This window comes from Phyllobates terribilis, unplaced genomic scaffold (genome assembly GCF_046119375.1).
Source record: "Phyllobates terribilis strain yellow unplaced genomic scaffold, ASM4611937v1 Scaffold_4__5_contigs__length_816908805, whole genome shotgun sequence".
Lineage (NCBI taxonomy): Eukaryota > Metazoa > Chordata > Amphibia > Anura > Dendrobatidae > Phyllobates > Phyllobates terribilis.
Genome location: NW_027362764.1, coordinates 749,014,577 through 749,039,284, shown reverse-complemented (window position 1 = coordinate 749,039,284; position 24,708 = coordinate 749,014,577). Strand labels below are relative to the sequence as shown.

The window sequence follows — 24,708 nt, the reverse complement described above, 5'->3', positions numbered from 1 at the left end:
CACGCAGAAAGCGTATGGCGTCACACCTCCGAATTCCAGCTCAAGGAATATGTGTGTACGCCCCGTACGGTTGCTGCCGGCTGCACGATACCCGATTATTAATATTATTCTCTGCCACCACTGTCCAGATTTGAAATATAAGGCAGGCCTGAGTGGACGCGTGCATTTTTGTATATGACTTCGGGGGAGGGAACGATTTCAGGACAAAAGAAACAGAACTATTACATTTTATATTTAATACAAAAGGGAGGCAGTGTTTAGGAAAAATATATACACAAGGATGTTACAAAGGAAACATTAAAATACATAACCAGTTACATAAAATAAACCGGATAAAAAAAGACAACTTACACTATACAGTTCGCAGGGACGAATCAGCATAGGTGGAGGAGGGGCTCCCCAGTTGATTTGATCATTATCGAACGCGACTCATTGCTTATAGTTTTTATACCCCGCCCGTGGCAATGAGTGCTCTTCTATTGTCCATGGGTTCTCTTATACCTAAGGGGAGATCTGTCCACACACCCCTTGTGGTGACATCATGTGGGCCGGTCTCCAGCCTGTACATTTTTATTAAAAACGCTAACTTCTGCAATAGCTCAACTCATCGCTCGTTGATCGCAGAAGCTTGCAAACTACGCCATTTTTCCCGTTATGATTTTACCTTCATTTAGAGACCAAACATCGCATAGTTGCAGTCTGCTATTCTGTTTTTTTGCGCTACAGCTCTCCAGAGGGGCCTACGCCTATGAAAAACTGAGCATCTTGTTTCTTATCTGTCCCTACCCCCAAAAATATGGGTCCCGTTATTGTCAGAATTACGGAACATCAGTTATTCCATATTTCATATCGGAGTCGACGTGGCTGGAGATCCTTTTTTTTTTAAGCTTGGGAAAACAAACCTTTCCAGTTACAGACAAATTATTGCAATCCTGACACTAATTCCCTCCTGCGTGTGCCAGGGACAAGAGGCTGGCATTCTAAGTAGCTTGGTGACACCTCTTGGCTGGCATTTGTTTGTGTAAGCTATTTTGGCTGTGGGTGATAATTTGCAGGAAGATAATGTAGATTGTCTTCTCTGGACTGTGTTTATTGGGGCTTTGTGCTGAGATTTTTATGGAGACAGCTTGGTACTGACAAAAGGGAGAAATGGTCAATATCCATGTCAGGGAAATATGGAAGAACATTTTCCTGACATCAATATCTCCCTGACAGGCCACCTCAAGGAGGGAAGGAGGGGGAGCTAAGGGGTGATTTACTGATCGCCCCTTTAAGCCCACCTCCTGGCCCACCCTTCCTGCTGATCCGACAAGCTATGGATCCAGCTTTCCGATCACCCTGACAGGTTCGGGATACGTTTTCCCCACACCTTTGACAGGCTATGGTTGCCTTCCTCCTACCTTGCTTGGTTGTGGGACCTACCCTTCCTGCCATCATTTTTACCTTGGGAGCTATGCCCGGCCATGTCACAGTCCGTCGTGACACTGGTCGGTGGCACAGGACCACTTTCCCTATGATCTCCGTGCTCCCCCGGCCCCCAATCCCTCCTCATCACCTCTGGAGCCGTGCTAGTCATGGGGCAGCTGCCATTGACCATGCCTCTATCTGGCGTGACACTGGTCACCTGCACGGGACGACCTGCTTCCTGGAGTCTGTGCCTGCTCCCCTTGCCCCTAGCACTTATGCTGGCTTGCTTTAGGGGATCCTCGGCAGCATCACTCCGCGGGGTGAGGTGGCTGAGTTCCCCTTTACCACCACAACACACATATTTATTATGCATGACATTGACATTTTTTGACAGTGGCATTATGACATATCAGATATGGGAGGGTTGTCAGGGATGTATCGGTCAACCAACCATCCCAGATCAGTTCCCAATAGCACATTAGTGGGGAGATTTTCCGACACCCCCACTTCCCTTAACCCCCTCCCCGCACCCCAGTCCAGGAAAACTCGGGCCATCGGTATGGGACGGCGAACACCCCCAAACCCGGTGACAGTCAGGGTCTTCCCAGGAATGAGTTCCTCTGGTAACACAAACTCAGGGCGGATGAGGGTACGTTTTGCTCTAGTGTCCTTAAGGCCTACAGTGACGGTGTTGCCCACAGTAACAGGTTGTAAGTTCTCCTGGGCCCGGCCAACCGCCCCACCCACAAAAAGAATGGCTGCAGTAGGCCCTGAGGCCTCAGATGTGGTGTCCATCTTCTGCCTCTCTGGGCAGACAAGGCTGATGTGACCCGTTTGGTCACAAGTATAGCACTTACGGGAGTCAAGTGCAGTCCAGGTGCTGGAAGATGGGGCAGAACCCGCTGAGGGCCGGCTGGCTGGGACACTGGGGGAGGTTGTAGGCTTGCCCCCTTTCCAGCTGGCGGCGGCTGACTTCCGCACATCTGGTGTGCGGTGGGCCTCATAGGCATCCGCGATCTGGGCTGCTTTGGCGACTTCCTTTTGGCACCCGGTCCAGCACAAAGTGCCGCACTTCCACTGGGCAAAGATGAAGGAACTGTCCTTCACCTTCAGGTCCTCGAAGGTGGTGACAGACAGTCCTCGAATCCATTGCTCAAAGTTGGTTCTGAGCCCATCTCCCACGTCGCTGTAGGTGTCATGTGGTCCACGTTGGAGGGCTCTGAACTCTTTCCGGTAAACCTCCGGAGTCAGCTGGTACTTTCTTGTCAGAGCCTGCTTGACGGCCTCATAGTCTCCATCTTGTTCTCGAGGGAGAGAAGTGAACACCTCCAGAGCTTTTCCTCTGAGCCCTGGAGTTAAGCACCTTGCACACTGGTCAGTGGGCAGCTTATGCTGTCTGCAGGCCTTTTCAAAGCCTCACAGAAATGTGTCCAAGTTCCCATCCTTTTCCATTATAGGAAAATGCTCAGGACGGGGTTTAAAGCTGTTGGTGCTGTTGGACTCACGGGTCTTTGTGCTGGAGTTCTGCAGCTGGATTCTGGCTAACTCCAGCTGGTGCCACTGCTCAACTTGCCACTTTCGCTCAGCAGCCTCTAGGTCAGCTTGGGCTTGGGCCTGGCGCTCTTCTCGGTCAGCCGCCTCTCGGTCAGCTTTGGCCTGACGCTCAGCAGCCTCTCTCTCCTGGAATTTCAGGATCAGCTGCAGTCGTCCATCAATCGTCTGCTGCGAGCAGCTCCAAGGCTATCTGCAGGTGGGGGTCCACACTACCCTGGCTGCGTGTATGGCTGGCAATCACAGGTGGGACCCCTACAGCAGCACCATCCAGGCCTTGGCTGGCCACTCCATCATCGGGTCTCTGCTGTCGGACTGGCTCTGCGGCACCTTGCAACATTTCAGCAATCATTTGGGCCTTGGTTTTGTCCGTGGGATCAATCTGTCTCCGCTCACAAAGAGCAGTGATGCTGTGCTCTGACTGCTGGGTATATCAGGGCTCTCCACGTGATAGGAGAAAGGTAGGGTAGAAAAACAAGAGAAGGGGGTGGGATGCAACTGTTACACGTACAGTAATGTCCCAGATAAAAAAATATTAAAACACTAAGTCTGATTTCTTAAAACTTTGCACAGAATTCTCGCAAGAACCGTGCAAGTTTTCAGTGACAGGAATGATTGCTCAATCCAGCCACTGATGTTCTGTAATATCCCAACCGCTGCCACCAATTTGTCAGGAACTCCCACAGTGACGACACCGGTGAGATCACTCAATATCTCACCGTTGCCATCACGCTGTCCTTAATCGCGAGCACACAATCCAGACTACTCACTCCTTGGGCATCGGCGACCACGCACAAAGTGTATGGCGTCACACCTCCGAATTCCAGCTCCTGGAATATGTGTGTACGCCCTGAACGGTTGCTGCCGGCTGCACGATACCCAATTATTAATATTATTCTCTGCCACCACCGTCCAGATTTGAAATATAAGGTAGGACTGGATGAACGCCTGTGTTTTGGTAGTGTATATGGCTTCGGGGGAGGGAACGATTACAGGACAAAAGAAACAGAACTATTACATTTTATATTTAGTCCAAAAGGGAGGCAGTGTGTAGGAAAAATATATACATAAGGATGTTACAAAGGAGACATTGAAATACATAAGTAGTTACATAAAATAAACAGGATAAAAGAAGACAACTTACACTATACAGTTCGCAGGGTCGAAACAGCATATTTGGAGGAGGGGCTCACCAGTTGATTTGAGCGTTATCGAACGCGACCTGAAGCTTATAATTCTTATACCCCCCTGGCAATGAGTGCCCCTCTATTGTTCATGGGTTCTCTTATACCTAAGGGGAGATCTGTCCACACACCCCTTGTGGTGACATCATGTGGGCCGGTCTCCAGCCTGTACATTTTTATTAAAAACACTAACTTCTGCGATAACTCAACTCATTACTCGTTGATCGCAGAAGCTTGCAAACTACGCCATTTTTCCCATTATGATTTTACCTTCATTTAGAGACCACACATCGCATAGTTGCTATTCTGGGGTTTTTGCGCTACAGCTCTCCAGAGGGGCCTACGCCTATGAAAAACTGAGCATCTTGTTTTTTAGCTGTCCCTGCCACCAAAAATATGGGTCCCCTTATTGTCAGAATTACGGAACATCAATTGTTCCATATTTCATATCGGAGTCGTCGTGGCTGGAGATCTTTTTTTTAAGCTCAGTAAAACAAACCTTCCCAGCTACAGACAAATTATTGCAATCCTGCAACTAATTACCCCCTGCGTGTGCCAGGGACAAGAGGCTGGCATTCTAAGTAGCTTGGTGGCATTTGTTTGTGTAAGCTATTTTGGCTGTGGGTGATAATTTGTAGGAAGATAATGTAGATTGTCCTCTCTGGACTGTGTTAATTGGGGCTTTGTGCTGAGATTTTTATGGAGACAGCTTGGTACTGACAAAAGGGAGAAATGGTCAATATCCATGTCAGGGAAATATGGAAGAACATTTTCCTGACATCAATATCTCCCTGACAGGAGGTATTTTGCTAATATTATTATTACATCTACTACATACTGGGCTATGATCTTGGAGATGGGAATACCCCTTAAAGTATGTCAGGATATTGTAAGAAAAAAACACATTTCTGTGTTGATGAGAAATTAGTTCTGGAACGTTGTGATGGGGGGGAGAGGGCTCTGAAGGGGTTCATTTGCATAGAAACTCTTCCCCGCCCCCCCCCTCCCCTTCCCCAAACACAAATCACATTTCGACTTGCATTATTGTTCTGACCGTCTTTCGTTTAGTGATGGTGTTCTTATTTACTCACTAGGACACTCTCTACGTTGGCCCATTGGTCCTCAATATTTGGAGAAACAAAGTACCTTCCTCTCTTGGCATTTCCATTTGTAAAACTTTTTCAGAACAACCAGCTCATCTGCTTCGAAGTTGTGGCCACAGTGATAAGTAAGATCATTTAGTTTTATATACCAGGGATTTCACTTTTAAATGCTCAATGCCTTTGGCAGTCTCTAATTTTCATCCTAAAAATCAAACCACTTTCTAAATAATCTTTATTAAAAATCTCCTCCTGATTTTTCTGCCAGATTAAGGCTATGTGCCCACGATGCAGAAATGAAGCAGAAAATTTCCGCTTCATTTCTGCATGTCCTTGCCCGAAAAAATCGCGTGCGGCATTTGACACTCGTTTTGCACATGCGGAATTGCCTTGCGTTTTCTTACGCATTGTAGATAGCTATTCCGCATGCGTAAACGCACAAATAATGGACATGCTGCGGAATATTCCGCACATCAAAAACGCTGCGGAAGATTCCGCAGCATGGGCATTGAACTTGCGGATTTACATTGGGGACCATGGGAGAAGGAATACCAAGCGTTTACGCTGCAAAAATTCCGCAGCAAAAACGCTTGGAAAATGCATCGTGGGCACGGACCCTAACTGTGTTGCTCGTTCACTTAGCTGGTTATCCCGATGCCTTAACACAGAACCAACACCGCACTTACTCCTGCTGTGTACTTTTCTGTGCTCTCAACCTTCCTTCTCTGTTTTAGAGATACCAGCAGGGAAGGGGAGGTTATGTAACGGAGGCAGATCAGAGTATGGAGAGGAGGTGGAAAGCATTTGTTAAGCTAGGTAGATCACATGTGCTGTTGATATGAAGAGGTTGGGTGTATTACACCCATGACAAATTGCAGGAGATGGGAGGGGGGAAATCACACACTTCTTCACAACAGTGACTGTGTGAGCTCAAGGGAGGAGAAATCAGTCCAGGAATGAAGTTGTTCTTAAACATGAGAGCTAGTGAAGATATGAGGGAATATTCCATTATTCTCTAATGGGGTGTTTTCATAATAGGTTTTCCACATCAGATGACATTTGTAACACCTGAATACTAGTTTCTATGATCCTCCTGAAAATTCTGTGTAACTCTGTGGGTAAGAATTTAATTGCTATTTTTTTTCTTGTTAGCTAATTGGTGTCAGCATTGGTTTGAATATTTCCCAAATCCTCCAATTAACATTCTTGGTATGGTTGAGAATGTGTTGGCACATCATGACAAGGAGCTTCTACAACACTTTGTGAAGTATGATGTCACATCACAGGTAACCAATACAACCTACTATGTCATTGGGATATATTATTGTATGCATGCATGGCAAATAGTGTTCTCCTAACTTATTTTATAACCACTATAATACTGTCTCTATGTACAAGAATATAACTACTGTAATACTGCACCTAAAGTTGAAACCAGAAGTTTACATACACTATATAAAAAGACACAAATACATGGTTTTCTCAATATCTGACATGAAATCAGAATAAATCTTTCTCTTTTTAGGTCAATTAGAATTTCCGTAATTTTTAATATTTGTCAAATGCCAGAATAATATGAGAGAGAGAGAGAGAGATGTTTTAAGGCATTTTTATTAATTACTGAAAGTATAATGCACACCTGAAACACACAACTTCTTTGTGTAGCATCATGGGAAAGTCTAAAGAAATCAGCAAAGATATCAGGAAGAGAATTGTGGACTTGCACACGTCTGGCTCATCCTACAAACAATTATACGCAAGTACAAACAAGATGGGAAGGTCCAGCCATCATACCGCTCAGGAAGGAGACTGTTTTTGTGTCCCAGAGATGAACATGCTTTGGTCCGACGTGCATATCAACCCAAGTTAAAAAAGCTAAGGACCTTGTGAAGATGATGGTGGAAGCTGGTAAGATTGTGTCAATATCCACAGTGAAACGAGTACTGGATCAACATGGGCTGAAAGGCCAGTCTACCAGGAAGAAGCCATTACTCCAAAAGAAACACAAAAAAGCCAGATTAATGTTTGCAAATGTACACCGGAATAAAGACCTTAATTTTTGGAGACATGAAGACTGTGGCCTGATGAAACTAAAATGTAACTTTTTGGGCATAATGACAATCGTTACATTTGGTGGAAAAAGCTTGGAAGCCTAAGAACACCATCCCAACTGTGAAACACGGGGGTGGCAGCATCATTTTGTGGGGATGTTTTGCTGCAGGAGGGACTGGTGCACTTCACAAAATAGATGGCATCACGAGAAAAGAAGATTATCTGGCAATACTGAAGCAACATCTCAAGACATCAGCCAGGAAGTTAAAGCTTGGAGGGAAATGGGTCTTCCAAATAGACAGTGACCCGAAGCATACTGCCAAAATGGTAACAAAGTGGCTTAAGGATAACAAAGTCATTGTTTTGTAGTGGCCATCACAAAGCCCCGATCTCAATCCTGTTGAAATTTTATGGGCAAAGCTGAAAAGGCCGCGAGCAAGGCGACCTACAAACCTGGATCAGTTGCACCAGTTTTGTCAGGAGGAATGGGCCCAAATTCCTACCAACTATTGTGAGAAGCTTGTGGTAGGATATCCCAAATGTTTGACCCAAGTCATTCAGTTTAAGGGCAATATTACCAAATACTAATGAAATGTATGGAAACTTTTGACTTTGCAGTAAGTAATAAAAATGCCTTAAAACATTTTTTCTCTCTCATTATTCTGGCATTTGGCAAATATTTAAAATTATGGTAATCCTAATTGACCTAAAACGGGAAAGGTTTATTCTGATTTCATGTCAGATATTGAGAAAAACATACACTATATAAAAAGACACATATGCATGTAAACTTCTGGTTTCAACTGTAGAATAGAACTAAATCACAAAGAGGACAAAAATAGCCTTGAGAGAAATGTACATACAATTAATATCCAAATGGGGAAACCATGCCAGTGTCCCGTCCCCTGATGACACCACTCGTGCGGTGAAACTTGTGGGGGACGTGCTATAAACAGTTGCCTTATTCAGTCTAATGGTGGCACTTTATGGTGTCAGCCTAACATTATAAAGTGGAAACTAAACAATTAATATAGGCATATTAGGGACAATATTTTATACCCTTTACACATTTTAGAATTAGTAAAATTAAAAGTTAAGTTTTATAGAGAAGTATATAACTACTATAATACTGCCCCTATGTACAAGAATATAACTACTATAATACTGCCCCTATGTACAAGAATATAACTACTATAATACTGCCCCTATGTACAAGAATATAACTACTATAATACTGCCCCTATGTACAAGAATATAACTACTATAATACTGCCCCTATGTACAAGAATATAACTACTATAATACTGCCCCTATGTACAAGAATATAACTACTATAATACTGCCCCCTATGTACAAGAATATAACTACTATAATACTGCCCCCTATGTACAAGAATATAACTACTATAATACTGCCCCCTATGTACAAGAATATAACTACTATAATACTGCCCCCTATGTACAAGAATATAACTACTATAATACTGCCCCTATGTACAAGAATATAACTACTATAATACTGCCCCTATGTACAAGAATATAACTACTATAATACTGCCCCTATGTACAAGAATATAACTACTATAATACTGCCCCTATATACAAGAATATAACTACTATAATACTGCCCATATGTACAAGAATATAACTACTATAATACTGCTCCTATGTACAAGAATATAACTACTATAATACTGCTCCTATGTACAAGAATATAACTACTATAATACTGCCCCTATATACAAGAATATAACTACTATAATACTGCCCATATGTACAAGAATATAACTACTATAATACTGCTCCTATGTACAAGAATATAACTACTATAATACTGCCCCTATGTACAAGAATATAACTGCTATAATACTGCCCCTATGTACAAGACTAGAACTACTATAATACTGCCCCCTATGTACAAGAATATAACTACTATAATACTGCCCCCTATGTACAAGAATATAACTACTATAATACTGCCCCCTATGTACAAGAATATAACTACTATAATACTGCCCCTATGTACAAGAATATAACTACTATAATACTGCTCCTATGTACAAGAATATAACTACTATAATACTGCTCCTATGTACAAGAATATAACTACTATAATACTGCCCCTATGTACAAGAATATAACTGCTATAATACTGCCCCTATGTACAAGACTAGAACTACTATAATACTGCCCCCTATGTACAAGAATATAACTACTATAATACTGCCTCGCAGTGGGTTACGGTGTAATCTCTCTTGCAGGTTTACGCATGGCCTCTGTTGGAAACTCTATTTTCTGAGGTTTTGACAAGAGAAGAATGGCTGAAGCTGTTTGATAATGTATTCTCCAATCATCCTTCCTTCCTGCTGATGGCGGTTGTGTCCTATATCTTGTGCTCTCGGTCTCCATTACTGCACTGCAGCCAGATGGAAGACTTTGAGGTAATACAATGACTTCTTTATATGAACAGAATCCTACAGTCGGGGTCATAGGTGTTGTATTGATGTTCAATGATCAGGGCAGCATGAGAACAGCCACAGTCACACGAGCAGAAAAGTGTAATCAATTCATATATGATCTGGGTGTAAAGTAAACCCAATGTGTAAAATGGCAATGTTAGCTTTTTTTCCAAATAAAAAATAAAAATAAAAGTGTTTTCAGGTGATCGCTGGTTCAAGTCCCTTAAGAAGTCTAAATAATAAAGTAAAATAATATATAAAAAATCGAACCACCCTTCTTTCTGTAGTGTTTCATTGGGGGACTCAGGAGACTGTGGGTGTATGTTGCTGCCACTAGAAGGCTGACACTTGGAAAAAAATTACCTCTTCCCTAGTAATATATATATATATACCCACTGACTGTCACAAAGCTAATCAGTTTTAGCTTGGTGTCGGTAGGAGGCAGACACACGTCTGCTCTCACGCCCATTTCTATCTTAGGAACTTGTGTGTTGTGAATTTTGTCCCTTTTTTCTTTTAGGCTCAGCTTGTGATTACGGGTAACAGCTTACTCTGCTTTCCCACCCAGAGACCGAGAGAACAGTGTGGTCTGATCCACATCGTACCCTCTCGTGTCTATGCGGCAGGACCATACCCCCCTAACACATTAAGAGTGTCTCGGGGTGGCCAGGAGGATGGTCCTTTGCCACCTAACCCCAAACCAGTCGTCTGAGGACCGTCTTCCATACTGCGAAGGAGGAGTCGGCACCGCGTCAGGATAGGTACCTCTCCTTCCCGAGGTCTTCACAGAAGGGCAATAGGGGGGCTCCTGGCCTAATCTACTCCCTGGTTCCGGGTTTCGATCCCCTCCATTACGCAGGGAACTCTCCCTTCGCAGGCCTCAACTCCTTTCCATGGTGCTGGCACATTCCCTTGGCCTTTCCGATATACCCGGTTTCCTCTCCCGTCCGAACACTGAAATAGTCCGCGGCTTCCCCAGGGCCTACTTCTCAAACCCACATCTCTATCTCGCAGCCAACCTTGGTACTTCGACCATTCCCTGGGACAAATCTAAATCCACCACATATTCTCTCTGTCATTGCAGACCACACGTGAGATCAACGAAGCAGTCTCATTCCACCTCCATCTCCTGCTCATCCTCCCCCGGAACCCATGCAACTTCAGGATCAGAACTCCACTCTCCCAGGTTTTCTAAAACCACAAGGATTTGATTCATTTTTTTTCCCAGGAGTGGGAGCACCTGGGAAAAACGCTTTCCTCTGGTTTCCCGGCTGTCCTCAAATATGATCCTTCCTCTTTCGGACGGCACCTCTGTCAAGGACCTTTCAGACACACATTGAATTGTTAGCAAAGACTGTCTTCGAGGTGGCGTCTGCTTCGCTCTGCCCTAACTTCGCCTCCACATGAGTCTCCAAGTCAGTCAACGCCTGGTCTAAGCTCCTTCGTCAAGGTATCCTTTCCTGCGTCCCCTTCTGAATCACTGGCAGATCTTGATGATCAGTCTGCCCATGCGGGTAAATATCTTCTCACAGCATCTCTTGACCCATGGGCTGCTCAATGCTAGCTTCCAGCAACATTGTGGCCATTCGCAAAGTCTTATAGCTCAAGGCCTGAAATGCAGATGCGGCCTCCAAAATATCCCTCATCAGTTCAGTCTCCCCTTCCAGGGTCTACGGCTGTTCAGAACGAGACTGGACCAAATCAGCTCAGACGCCAGCGGAGTGAAGAGAATCTCCCTTCCCCAACAGAGACCAAAATGTCTCAGCTAGGAAATGTACCCTGCAGTTTCGCTCCCTTTGACAATTTTCCTTCTCTGAGACTTCTAACTGCCGAGATCGCTCCCCAGCACGGCGGGATAAAAGGAGACCCTCCTTTTAAGCCAGCTCCCTCCTGGCGACCTTGTGGCTGTCATAGCAAGTCCCGCCCGATCCAGGTCAAACAGATTTTCCTCCACATGACAGGTCGCCCCCACTTGGGGACCCTCCAGGGTGGGTGGTCATCTTCTCATATTCAGGGATGTGTGGCTTTCTGTAGTCAACAACGCCTAGTTAGAGAGTTTGTCTGCACTGGTTATAAAATAGAGTTGTCACCTCTCCTCCACTATCTCTTCTTCGAGGCCCCGCCCCCAAGGGGTCACTCGCTGGTGTCAAATTTTTTTTTTTCATTCAATTTCCTCCCTCCTTTAGTCAGGCATCATTATTCCCATTCCCTCTGAGAAACGCTTCTCAAGTTTCAACTCAAACCTTTTTGTGGTCCCAGAAAAGGATGGTTCTGTCTGCCCTATGCTAGACCTCAAACTCCAAAACAAGCAAGTGCAGTTCAGCCACTTCAGGTTGGAATCCCTCCGCTTATTAATTGCCTCCGTGGAGCCCACGGAATTCCTCTGTACAATGGATACCCAAAACTTCTACCTTCACATTCCAATCTGCTCATCTCACCAAAGGTTCCTCCGCTTTACAGTTCAGGACTCTCACTTTCAGTTAACAGTGCTCCCCTGCGGTCTAGCGTCTGCTCCCAGAGTCTTCACGAAAGTCATGGCTGTTGTCGTAGCTCTTCAAGGGAATTCTAGTCACCCCCTACTTGGACGATCTGCTGATCAAAGCCTTGTCCTATTGGGACTACTGCGAGAGTCTTCATCTGACTCTCGACGCGCTCTCTCTCGCTTGGACTGGCTCATCAACAAATTCCCGCCCAGCGCCTAGTTTTCCTAGGCATTCTCTTGCATACTGTACTTGCCATAGTTCTTCCCAAAGAAAGTCTCCTTCCTCCTCTACGAGATTAATTATCTCCGACGCCCATCACCCTATCCGCTTTGGACTTGCATGAGTGTTTTGGGCAATATGGTAGCCGCCATGGAAATGGTTCCCTTCGCACAGTTTCATACTCGTCCACTTCAGCTGGCGCTTCTGTTGCATTGGGTCAAGAAGATTTCCTCACTGGACCGTCCTGTCCTCCTTCCCCCACACGTAAGACAGTCCCTGGACTGGTGGAGCCTCTCTCCCCACTTTAGATCCTTGTTCCCTCTACAGTGGCAGATCATGACGACTGACTGCTTGGTTGGGAAACTGTCTTTCAACACTTCACGGTCTAGGGTAGTTGGAAACCTCAGGAGTCCCCATCAACATTTTGGAGCTCATAGCAGTCTATTTCGCCCTCGGAAACTGGCATATCCTTCTAGTGGGCCAACATGTGCGCATCCAGTCCGACAATGCCATGGGTGTGGCCTACATCAATCACCAGGATGGAACCTGAAGCACATCTGTCATGTCAGAAGTCTCTAGAATCCTGGCCTGAGCCGAAAAGAGGGTGCCTGCGATCTCAGCAGTTCAAATTCCCAGAGTGGACAACTGGGCCGCCGACATCCTAAGTCGTCAGGACTTCTCCTCAGGTGAGCGATACCCTGAAACCATTGGTGTTCAGGCAGATCTGTCAACAGTGGAGCACGTTCGATGTCGACTTAATGGCATCCAGGATAAATAACAAGGTTCCTCTGTTCGTGTCCAGGTCTTGCGATCCACCTCATGATCGGATCCTACGCCCTGGTTTTTCCATGGTCGCAGTTTCACCTTCCATACCTTTTTCCACCTCTGCTGTTGATCCCCAGGCTCAAAGAAATCGAGGCAAAAGCAGTGCCAGTCATCCTTGTAGCTCCTTACTGGCCCAGAAGAGCGTGGTATGCAAAAGTGGTCAATCTCATTGCAGACATCCTGTGGCAACTTCAGAATCGTCCAGACGTTTGAGTCCCCTCTTCCACCAGAATTCAGTCGCTCAATTTAACGGATGGCTGTTAAAGCCACACTCCTGAAAGAAGCAGGCTTCTCTTACAAGGTTATCCAAACCATAATCAAATCAAGAAATCCCTCATCCTCCCAAGACTACTATTGTTTAGAAAGTTTTTTTTCCACTAGTCTGCGGACAACAAGTTGACCCCCTTGTCCTTCTCAATCCCCTAACATCTGGCTTTTCTCAGTCAGGTCTCGAGTCTGGACTATCACTCAGCTCTCTTAAGGGCCAAGTCTCTGCGCTTTCAGTCCTATTTCAGAGGACTTTAGCTTCCCGTTCTCAATTCAGGACTTTCTTACTAGTTGTTCATTAAGTTCCTTCCTATCGTCCTCCCATGGACTGCTGGGATCTCAGCCTGGTTCTAAACGCTCTTCAGGGGGTGCCCCTTCTAACCTCTTTTGAGATGTCTTTGTCCTGGCTCTCCTGGATAGTTGCCTTTCTAGTGGCAATCTCCTCCATCAGGCGTGTCTGAGCTGGCGGCCCTTTCCTGCCATTCACCCTTTCTTGTTTTTCACTAAGACAAGGTAGTGTCCTGTCCTGTTACTTCTTCCGAAGGTGGTTTCCCCCTTTCACCTTAACAAGCACATAGTTCTCCCAGCCTTCTGTCCTTCTCCAATTCATCCTCGGGAGCAGTCTCTCTCTTTCTAGAATGTCATCCTTTAGACGCATTAACTCTTTGTTTGTGATTCCCGAGGGTCACTGCCGAGGTCATTCAGCCTCCAAGGCCACAATCTCCCGCTGGATCTGTTCTGCCATCTGGAAGCTTATCGTACATAGGATAGGCTACCGCCACCTGGGGTCAAGGCTCACCCCACACGTGCTGTAGGGGCTTCCTGGACTGTTTGTCTTCAGGCCTCATCGTCTCAGCTCTGCAAGGCTGCTACATGGTCCTCTGCACACACCTTCTCGAAGATCTACAGAGTGCATACCTGTGCCTCGGCTGATGCGAGCCTAGGTAGGAAGGTCCTGCTGGCGGCAGTCACCCGGACCTTGACCTATTTTGGGCTTTCTTCCGTTTTTTCTTTTCCCACCCTTGGGACTTCTTTATGACTTCCCATCGTCTCCTGTGTTCCCCAATGAAGCGTTAGAGAAAAGAGGATTTTGGGTACTTAGCATAAAATCCCTTTCTCGGAGACTTCATTGGGGGACACAGTTCCTCCTTAGGCTATGTGCCCACGATGCAGAAATGCTCCGGATTTTTTCCTGAGCGTTTCTGTATCTCCCTGGCAGAAAAAAACGAATGCTGATTGTACAGTACAGACCAAAAGTTTGGACACACCTCATTTAAAGATTTTTTCTGTATTTTCATGACTATGAAAATTGTACATTCACACTGAAGGCATCAAAACTATGAATTAACACATGTGGAATTATATACTTAACAAAAAAGTGTGAAACAACTGAAAATATGTCTTATATTCTAGGTTCTTCAAAGTAGCCACCTTTTGCTTTGATGACTGCTTTGCTCACTCTTGGCATTCTCTTGATGAGCTTCAAGAGGTAGTCACCGGAAATGGTCTTCACTTCACAGGTGTGCCCTGTCAGGTTTAATAAGTGGGATTTCTTGCCTTATAAATGGGGTTGGGACCATCAGTTGTGTTGTGCAGAAGTCTGGTGGATACACAGCTGATAGTCCTACTGAATAGACTGTTAGAATTTGTATTATGGCAAGAAAAAAGCAGCTAAGTAAAGAAAAACGAGTGGCCATCATTACTTTAAGAAATGAAGGTCAGTTAGTCTGAAAAATTGGGAAAACTTTGAATGTGTCCCCAAGTGCAGTTGCAAAAACCATCAAGCGCTACAAAGAAACTGGCTCACATGAGGACCGCCCCAGGAAAGGAAGACCAAGAGTCACCTCTGCTTCTGAGGATAAGTTTATCCGAGTCACCAGCCTCAGAAATCGCAGGTTAACAGCAGCTCAGATTAGAGACCAGGTCAATGTCACACAGAGTTCTAGCAGCAGACACATCTCTTCAACAACTGTTAAGAGGAGACTTTGTGCAGCAGGCCTTCATGGTAAAATAGCTGCTAGGAAACCACTGCTAAGGACAGGCAACAAGCAGAAGAGACTTGTTTGGGCTAAAGAACACAAGGAATGGACATTAGACCTGTGGAAATCTGTGCTTTGGTCTGATGAGTCCAAATTTGAGATCTTTGGTTCCAACCACCGTGTCTTTATGTGACGCAGAAAAGGTGAACGGATGGACTCTACATGTCTGGTTCCCACCGTGAAGCATGGAGGAGGAGGTGTGATGGTGTGGGGGTGCTTTGCTGGTGACACTGTTGGGTATTTATTCAAAATTGAAGGCATACTGAACCAGCATGGCTACCACAGCATCTTGCAGCGGCATGCTATTCCATCCGGTTTGCGTTTAGTTGGACCATCATTTATTTTTCAACAGGACAATGACCCCAAACACACCTCCAGGCTGTGTAAGGGCTATTTGACCAAGAAGGAGAGTGATGGGGGGCTACGCCAGATGACCTGGCCTCCACAGTCACCAGACCTGAACCCAATCGAGATGGTTTGGGGTGAGCTGGACCGCAGAGTGAAGGCAAAAGGGCCAACAAGTGCTAAGCATCTCTGGGAACTCCTTCAAGATTGTTGGAAGACCATTTCCGGTGACTATCTCTTGAAGCTCATCAAGAGAATGCCAAGAGTGTGCAAAGCGGTCATCAAAGCAAAAGGTGGCTACTTTGAAGAACCTAGAATATAAGACATATTTTCAGTTGTTTCACACTTTTTTGTTAAGTATATAATTCCACATGTGGTAATTCATAGTTTTGATGCCTTCAGTGTGAATGTACAATTTTCATAGTCAAGAAAATACAGAAAAATCTTTAAATGAGAAGGTGTGTCCAAACTTTTGGTCTGTACTGTACATGCGGATTGTACATGGGTTTTCCTGCCAGGGACATGCGGATGTGAAGCGTTCTTCAGATGCATTTGCGCATGCGGGTTGACAAGCGCTTTCCAAGCGATTTTAGCATCACTTGGAAAAGTGATTGACAACTTGGTCACACTATATAAATCCATGCCGTTTGCATGGATTTATAGTGTGACCGTAAAGGATGGTAAAAAATAAATCTATACTTACCTTCTGATGGCCCCCGCTGTTTTGCTTCACTCCGTCCTGGCTTACCGGAAGCTCGCGGTACACTGAAGGACCTGCCGTCACATGACTAAATGACGTCAGCGCAGGTCCTTCAGTCCACCGCGATCTGCCGGCAAGCGAAGACTAGCACACCGGGGGCCATCAGAAGGTAAATATAATATTTATTTATTTTTTTTTACAGGTTCTATGGTACCTGGGTCCGGAGGAGACTCTCCTGTCCTCCACACCCGGGTACCATTGAAACGCATGGATTCCGCATGTTCAGATGCAGTGATGCGTAATCCATGTGTTCCAATGCAAGTCAATGGCGGCGAAAACGCATTTCTTCCGCAAAATAATTGGTAGTGCTGCGTTTTTTTTCCGCAATGATAATCAAGCATTTTTTTAAGCGTTTCTGCAGCGGAATTGCCTCTGCAAAAACGCTTAAACGCATCGTGGGCACACAGCCTTATTGTAGATATGTTGGGGATTATTTAAGTTGTTCTTGTTTCTTCTCCTACTACTTTCTCACTAACTGATTAGCTTCCTACCAGCTGTGGGGGGAGGGGGTGGGATGTACCCTGCTGATGAGAGGCTAATTTTTTGCCTAGTGTCAGCCTCTTAGTGGCAGCAGCATACACCCATGGTCTCCTGTGTCCCTCAATGAAGGCTCAGTGAAAGGGTAAGTGTAATTGCTATTTATTTAGTCTCTGCTACTCCCTTCCAAAATGTTGTATGTGGTTTGGTTTTTTTTTTATGTTTTTTGTTTTGTTTTTTTATGTACCCAAAATTGGTATCAACAAAGCCGTCAGCTCGATAAAAAAAAAGAATAACCTATATATTTTCCCATTCTAGTATTTTTTCCATCACCGAAATAACCTGGATATCAACTCAATGATTAAAGAGGCTTATCATGTTATGGACGCCACTCCGGCTGAAATTCACCCACATCAGCTACTAAGTGAATTTGTGCCTCTTACTAAAGGACAGTATCCGATATTCAACAAGTACCCCAAATTTATCGTGGATTATCAGAGTCAAGAGAGGGAGAGGATCCGGCAGGAGGAGCTGGAGTACCTACGAGAGAGGTAAGAGAGCAAGGACATGTACATATAACTTGCTCATATTGGAGACTGATACATGGTTTCACGAGGAATGGAAGCTGCATGTAGGCCGGTGCTGCCTCCTCTTAGCCCTCTTTGTGCAGGGTAGTATAATATATATTAGTTCTTACTACCTTTTACTGAGCATTAATTATTTCCATATATCATTTTGTTAGTTTGCTGGGAGTCAGGCACATTCTCGATTCTGAGCTCTGAAATGTCCGGTCACAATTAAGCGGTGGCCGCACATTCCCGCCATTCATTGTCTTTGTGACTGTGGGACAAAGCCAAGCGCGTTCTCTGCTATGTTACACACTCTATGGACCCCTTCAGCAAGATCTGCAAGTTATCTCTTTTTGTCATAACTTGCTTAGTTGGCAATAAGAAGATAAATACCCCTCCTTTAAGACTTCTGAATTCTACTTTGACTTTTTCTTGCTTGTTCTCCGAAGCTGTCACACTTTATCTTCATCCGTGCAGACAGATATCCCATGAAATGGAGGTCGAGGCTTTAAGGCGAAGAGCAGATGATGAGGCCTGGTACCAGCAGCAGGAGCTTCTCCGAGGAGCAGAACAGCAGAGGCGACAGCTACTGATCGAGGAGGAGCAAAGACTCCTGCAGCAGAGGCAAAGGTAAAAGAGCCGAGATCTGCAGGGGCAGCCATCTCTGAGATCAGGCCTGCAGTAATGTACAACCCTTCCCTATTCTCTACTAGTGTGCGATAAAGCGAATGTTAGAAATGGGGTCAAATGGGTATCGCCTAAACACGTGCCGTTGATGGTTCCAATTTTAGCCAACCTTCCTATTCTATATAAGGACCTTAACTACCCCACCACCAGTCCTCCAGTTTCTCACAATTTCTGTCTCTTACATTAGCTTACTCGGGTAGGTTAACGCCTCGTGCCATTTGTGTGTGTGCTCTCTCCTAGGCTCGCAGCTGTAAAGCGAGAGCTCAAACTGAAAGAGCTTCAGCTTTTAGAAGCCGCCAGAAAACGTTTCATGAAATACCAACAGGATCAAAGAAAGATGGAACTCCGACGTCTGGACGACGAGATCGAAAGGAAGATGTGCATACGGGAAAGGGAAACTGCTGCCGTAGCACAAGACGTGGAGATCCGACAGATGGAGCTGGAGGCTCAGAGACGCTTCTACGAGCAGGTACTTCTGTGTGACCGGTGGGGAGGATGGACCATAGGACTGATCCTCAGCGTCACATGTTGTGTTGAGTTGTACATATGATTCCTTTTCAGGTTTTTGATTTTTTTTTTTTTTTTAATATTTAGCAGTTAGCTAAAGAGCTTGAGGCTGAAACACAAGAAGTGAAAGGAGAACATGACGCCAACAGGAGAAAAGCCGACCTGGAAGAACAGATGTTCTGGAGGCTGATGGAGTCAGAGGCTGATCTCCAAGACAAGAAGGTCGGGAAATAAAACTACAGCCTAGAGATTAATGTAATGACTACAGCAGGTAGAACGTAAAATACATTGTCTCATCCCGCTGGCATGTAAGTCAACCATCATATTAATCTGAATATGTGCCAACGTCATCCCAGCGGCTCACTCTCACGCTTCGGTGCATCTTTAGCATAACTTTATACCGCCTTTTGGTTGGCTTACATTTAGTCCAGTTTTTGAGCCTAAATGTTGGAGCATCATTAGCTGCATCTCCTTTTTGAGTGGGCAGCAAGCAAAATAAATGCGTCTAAAACTAGATGTGACAAAATTTGGGGCATTTTTGAGGCACAATGCCCTCATTACTAATCAGCTTACTTTTGTAGCTTTACATGCCAACTGATCATGTAATGCCTGGACACATCAGGGTAGGAGCCAGCTTGACAGATCGGCTCTCAGTTCTGGCATATATGTTGGGGGATCCTGAATGGAAGGCCTCTCGATAAAGTCCATATAGCCAGGCATTCAGAACCCCTTTAAGGATCTGTACATAGACTGTATTGCAATCCTTGTTCCATGAATCCCTCCCGTTAGTCGTGTGTTACAGCAGGTTATCAAGATTCACAAGTGAAGCCGTCTCAAAGAATAAAACCGCAAATTCAGTTCAGCCAAGTCTGTATATTTATTATAAGAGTTTTAAAGTCTTTCCACAGTACATTTAAAGTTTTTTTTTTTTCCCCCTTTACAGCTCCTAGAAGAGAGTTTGGCCAAAGCCGACCGCTTATGTTCAGAGACGGAGTGGAAGCTGCAGGCTCTTCATACACAGAAGCAGGATGACGAGCAGCGCGGGAAACACTACGAAGACGTGGCGAAATTAGCGGAGAGCATCAAGGAGCAGGAAAAGCAGCTCTGTGACGTCATTAAGGAACTGGAAGCAAGAAAGGTAAAGGAGATCTGCTGGTATTGCTCCATACATCACACAGTTATATTACTAGGCAGTCAGTGGTGTCATGCCCAGTAATACATACATACATACTTGCATTTAGTTATCCGTTTGGAAGCCAATCATTTATGCTCACAATAGTCATTTGATCCTGTCTCGATAATGCACTTCCCCCAACCCAATGGTGACATGATCACTGCATCCAAGATGGTGTCTCTCCATTCTCTTCTATGGGAGTTATGGAAACATTTCAGTTGTTTCTATAATTCCCATAGAAGACCTCATCTCTCTATCCACTTGGGTGCGGCAGCCTCCTCGCCGGGTCAGGGAACCCACACCTTTCAGACATTTATGAATAATGCCATAAACATACAGGGTTGGAAATTCCCCCTTGACAGCAAACCAGGGCATTGAGGTTGAGGTTTAGTGTCTCGGTAACTTCTGGGTAAGACGTGAAACCTATGCAGTATCTAATAGAGAGAACTAATGTCTATATGGAGCAGGTGCCACCAGGGTAGGAAGAAGGTTTCATCAATGAAGACTGATTTCTGGCTTCCATATTGTGCCTTTCCCTCTCCTCAGTGGGCAGAAGTGTCCTGTAGACAGTCACAGCTGGAGACTGAGCGGCACTCGAAAGCCACATGGGATCCGGAGGCGAGGACGTTATTACACCGGGGAATGGTGCAGGAGGTGAAGCCAGAGGACGTCCTGCCAGAGACCGACAGTGAATATTCTGGTCTGTATACGCCATGTTTAGTACCTATTACAGATCACTGTACCAGTTAATCTTCACGTCTTATATAAATGTATCTCTAAACACAGCTCCATAGATAACCTGATGATTAAGGTTTAAAGTCGTTAACCAAAATTGGGGGGGGGATTTTTTTTTTTTTTTTTTTTCCCCCCCCACTGAAACAGTGCCACCCTTGTTCAGGGGTTTTGTCTGGTATTGCACTTGAGCCCTATTTACTTAAATGGAGCTCAACGCCAATACCGTCATCTTCCTGTGGAAAAACTTACTCCAGGACAACCTTTTATCCCCTCCTCTTGTCTCCCCCAAAATTGGATTTAGGAAGCTGAGGAACTCTTGAGTAAATATCCAAGGATCCTTTTATTAAAGGGAATCTGTCAGCAGGATCTTTACATATGGAAGTAGTGGTATGGCTGTGTAAGTGCTTCTAAAACTATAAAAATTATACCTTTTTTGTAGGGATCCGATGTGCCAGTCATGAGAAATCTAGAGTAGAAGTTAAATGCAAATCAGGCTTGAAGTGCAATGTGGGCGTGTCAGCGCATTGGGAAGAAGCAGTCCAAGTGCATAGATACACCTCCTGTGCACTTCCTGCCTGATTTGCATGTATCTTCTATTCTAGAGTTCTCATGACTGGCACGTCAGATCCCTACAAAAAAAAAATATTGTTTTTATTAGGGGAGAAGCATCTATACATCCATACCAATATTTCCATATGTAAAAAAAAATGCCGACATGTTAACTTTAAAGAGTCTTGTCCGTTAATCAGATCAAAGAGAGGTGCACACAGTGTCTCTAGCAACGGAAGACACATGTCAATGCAATACAAATTAAACCCACCGATTATGCAATGCTTCATCTCGCCTGCGGAGGCGCTGCAGGGAGATTACCCTTCTTTCTGACTGGGTCTCTCACAGTTGTGCACTGTGCGATCAGCTCATTTTCATGTAAACCCCCTAATTAAAAGGGATTTCCATTAAATAAGCTGCAGATTTCTCATACTTGATCGGTGTGTTTTGCTTTGTTTTACAGACAGACTTCGCGACTTGAATGAAAGTTCTCCAGTGAAGATACAGGGGGATAGTGAAACTCTGAGCAAACCACACAATGTTTGCCTCAACGATGTCTCTTCTTCAAGCTCATCCACTCACTGTAAGTCCTGGTATTATAAAGACATCCTGATCTTACCTCCGACACCCCAGGATTCACAGTCTGCTCAATATTAGGTATATAGAGGGGTGATATAGGACAAGCTAAACCTCCTACTGCACTGCATGAGCTCAGATAGGTTGTTGGGGACCAGTGTGACAATAAGCCGACTATTTTCTATAACGACCAGGAGAACATACCGTTATGTGCAGATTAACAGCAGTCTGACTGACATCACTAATGTGTTTTAATCATTGTTTTTGGCAAAAAAGATCATACAATATGGAACAAAAAAGTAATGATTTAGGTGTAAGCGAGACACTACGTGTCCGCCTGTGTGAACAGACCAGTAAATGAGCCCCATCGACGTGTGTATACAATAATCAATCTGCGCTTACCTGCTACTGGGTCGACATCAGGCCACCTGAATGCACTATTAATGCTGCTATGTCATACCAGTATGTTGCAAAAACCTATGAAAATTCTGCTATGATTAACAAGATGAGATTTTAAGAAGTCAAATGCACAAGCTGCAAATAATTTCTGCAGTGGAAAATTGACCATAAAATCCTCAGAATGTCAATTTACGCTGCAGGTATCTATGTGCATTTCTGCAATAGAAATGGGGAAATTGGCGTCTTTTTTTTTTTTTTTTTTTTTTTTTTTTTTTTGCAACAATATTTTGCTTTGGCACTTTCATTGCAGGAGGTCCGCAGCACAAATGCAACGTGGCAGAGTTGAGTGCGTCTGGTGACGTTGGTACATTTTCCCAGGCCGCACATATATATGAGCTATATGAAGTCTTAAGGTTTATGTGTGTTTTAGTTTCTTTAGATCGAGGAAGAGAAAACTTGGAGAATAAGGAACGTGCCCTAATGTCAGAAGTGCGAGAGCTCAGACACAAATTGGCTTCACAGGCCCGGAGAAAATACCCCACGTCACACTACCCGGGCACACAGTGGACTTGACGACTGCCACAGGGGGGAGGGGAGGTTATTTTATTCTATTTATTTTCAGTCCTTTTTTTTTTTCTTACCATGTTTTTATACGGTAAGTTGAATCATCTCCAAATGTGTATGATCATTAAATACATTTTATTATTCAACAAGCTGCTTATTTTGAACACTGTGTCAAAAAATGAGTGAATTAGAGGATCGTATAATGTCCAACATAATTTTATATATTACTTGCACTAGATGGCGCTGGCTTACTGGATAAAGGCGTAGAGGCGTTTGGGCCATTACAGGGTTTCTGTCATCAGAAAAAAATATATAATCTTCTGTATTTGCTTCTCCATCCAGCTCTACCCCTGCAGGCACTGAGCTGAATCTGTTTTATCTTCATGTCTATAGGAGGCAGACCACCCTGCTCTGGGATGTTGGGCTGCACAGATGCCTGCACACCTTTCCCCCTATCCTTGCCTGCTGCACCTCCCTACGGGAACTTTACTCCCCAGCCACTTGGTTGCACTCGGTTTATTTTAAGGCATAGCTCCATCTCTGCCCGTTCCCACGCCATCTCCAAACTGGTCTGACATCCATCCACTCTGCCACTCACTTAGCCCTTGTCCATGTTGGGCTTAAAGGGAATCTGTCAGTAGGCTTTTGCTCAGCAGCTTTCCGTAGTTTCAATACAATCATTGTTTTATTAGCAGGAGATTATCATTGCAGGACTAAGTGTCACGTGCACAGCAGTCCAGCTATTCTATCTAACGCCGCCATTGATTGGCAGCTTGCTGTCAATCAAGAGTCATCTCAGATTAGCAGCCAAATTGTGGCCTTGCAAGATACCTTGAACCAAGATTACAAACAGTTCTCATCCATGTCAGGTTCTATTTCCTCCTCCACCAACACTTAGTAAGGTGTTCTCATCCTGCTCTTCTCTGAGGCATTAGAAGCTTTCTGACAGATTCTTTGCCAAACCCAAGCGTATGGACAGCAGCAGGCACCTTCCCTTTTTTAAAATGCGTTTTGCGGGTGACAGAAGCCCAGTGTTATTTGAAGTAGAAGTGTTTTCTTTGTTATTTCTATTTCTCATGCTGGATAAATAATGGATACATGAAAAGAACACATTGCATACAGTGAAGCATGTTGATGGCTCGGGGCTACCTACAGTGAAGCATGGCGGTGGCTCTGTGATGCTCTGCAGCTGCTTTGCTTCTTGACACTGGAAACCTGCATCATGTGAATCCATCTTGCCTTTCAATCAAGTATTGGGAATACTAGTTCGAATCATATATCTTCTATGAGCAAACTGAAGTTTGGGCATCATTGGACCTTCCAGCAGAACAGTGATCCCAAGCATACTTCAGTCCACCAAGGTTTGATTTCAGAAGTAGTCCTGGAAGACTCTGGAGTGACAGTCGGTTGAGTTGAACCCCCATAGAAAATTTTGGTGGGATTTGAGGGAGGTTGCAGTAAACCCAAGAATATTGGGTGGAAACCTTCAAAAGGAACCTAAAGGCCCACCTCTTCCGACAAGCCTACAACCTGCAGTAACCCTCACTCCACCATACCACTGCGCGACCAGCTCTACCCTCACCTACTGTATCCTCACTCATCCCTTGTAGATTGTGAGCCCTCGAGGGGAGGGTCCTCGCTCGTCCTGTACCAGTCGCTGTCACATTGTGTTCAAGATTATTGTAATTGATTTTGCTATGTATACCCCTTTTTCACATGTAAAGCGCCATGGAATAAATGTTCCTATAATAATAATAATATTAGTGGCCTAGAAGCTATTG

General features: G+C 44.7%; 1 protein-coding gene across 2 annotated transcripts in view; it reads left to right on the top strand.

Annotated features, from left to right (window-relative positions):
- The window catches only part of TBC1D31 (TBC1 domain family member 31), a 54,267-nt gene that overhangs the window by 13,024 nt on the left and 16,535 nt on the right, over positions 1-24,708 (top strand). Inside the window, exons 12-22 of one of the 2 annotated variants that reach the window (XM_073679857.1) lie at positions 5,237-5,370; positions 6,395-6,528; positions 9,555-9,734; positions 17,486-17,718; positions 18,214-18,366; positions 18,664-18,892; positions 19,018-19,152; positions 19,874-20,068; positions 20,651-20,804; positions 21,852-21,971; positions 22,794-23,076. In XM_073679857.1, the coding sequence (XP_073535958.1) occupies positions 5,237-5,370; positions 6,395-6,528; positions 9,555-9,734; positions 17,486-17,718; positions 18,214-18,366; positions 18,664-18,892; positions 19,018-19,152; positions 19,874-20,068; positions 20,651-20,804; positions 21,852-21,971; positions 22,794-22,936 (1,810 nt within the window). In that variant the 3' untranslated portion in view covers positions 22,937-23,076. Of the gene's footprint in view, positions 1-5,236; positions 5,371-6,394; positions 6,529-9,554; positions 9,735-17,485; positions 17,719-18,213; positions 18,367-18,663; positions 18,893-19,017; positions 19,153-19,873; positions 20,069-20,650; positions 20,805-21,851; positions 21,972-22,793; positions 23,077-24,708 lie in introns of those variants that run through there. The other variant, XM_073679858.1, reaches the window with a different exon arrangement.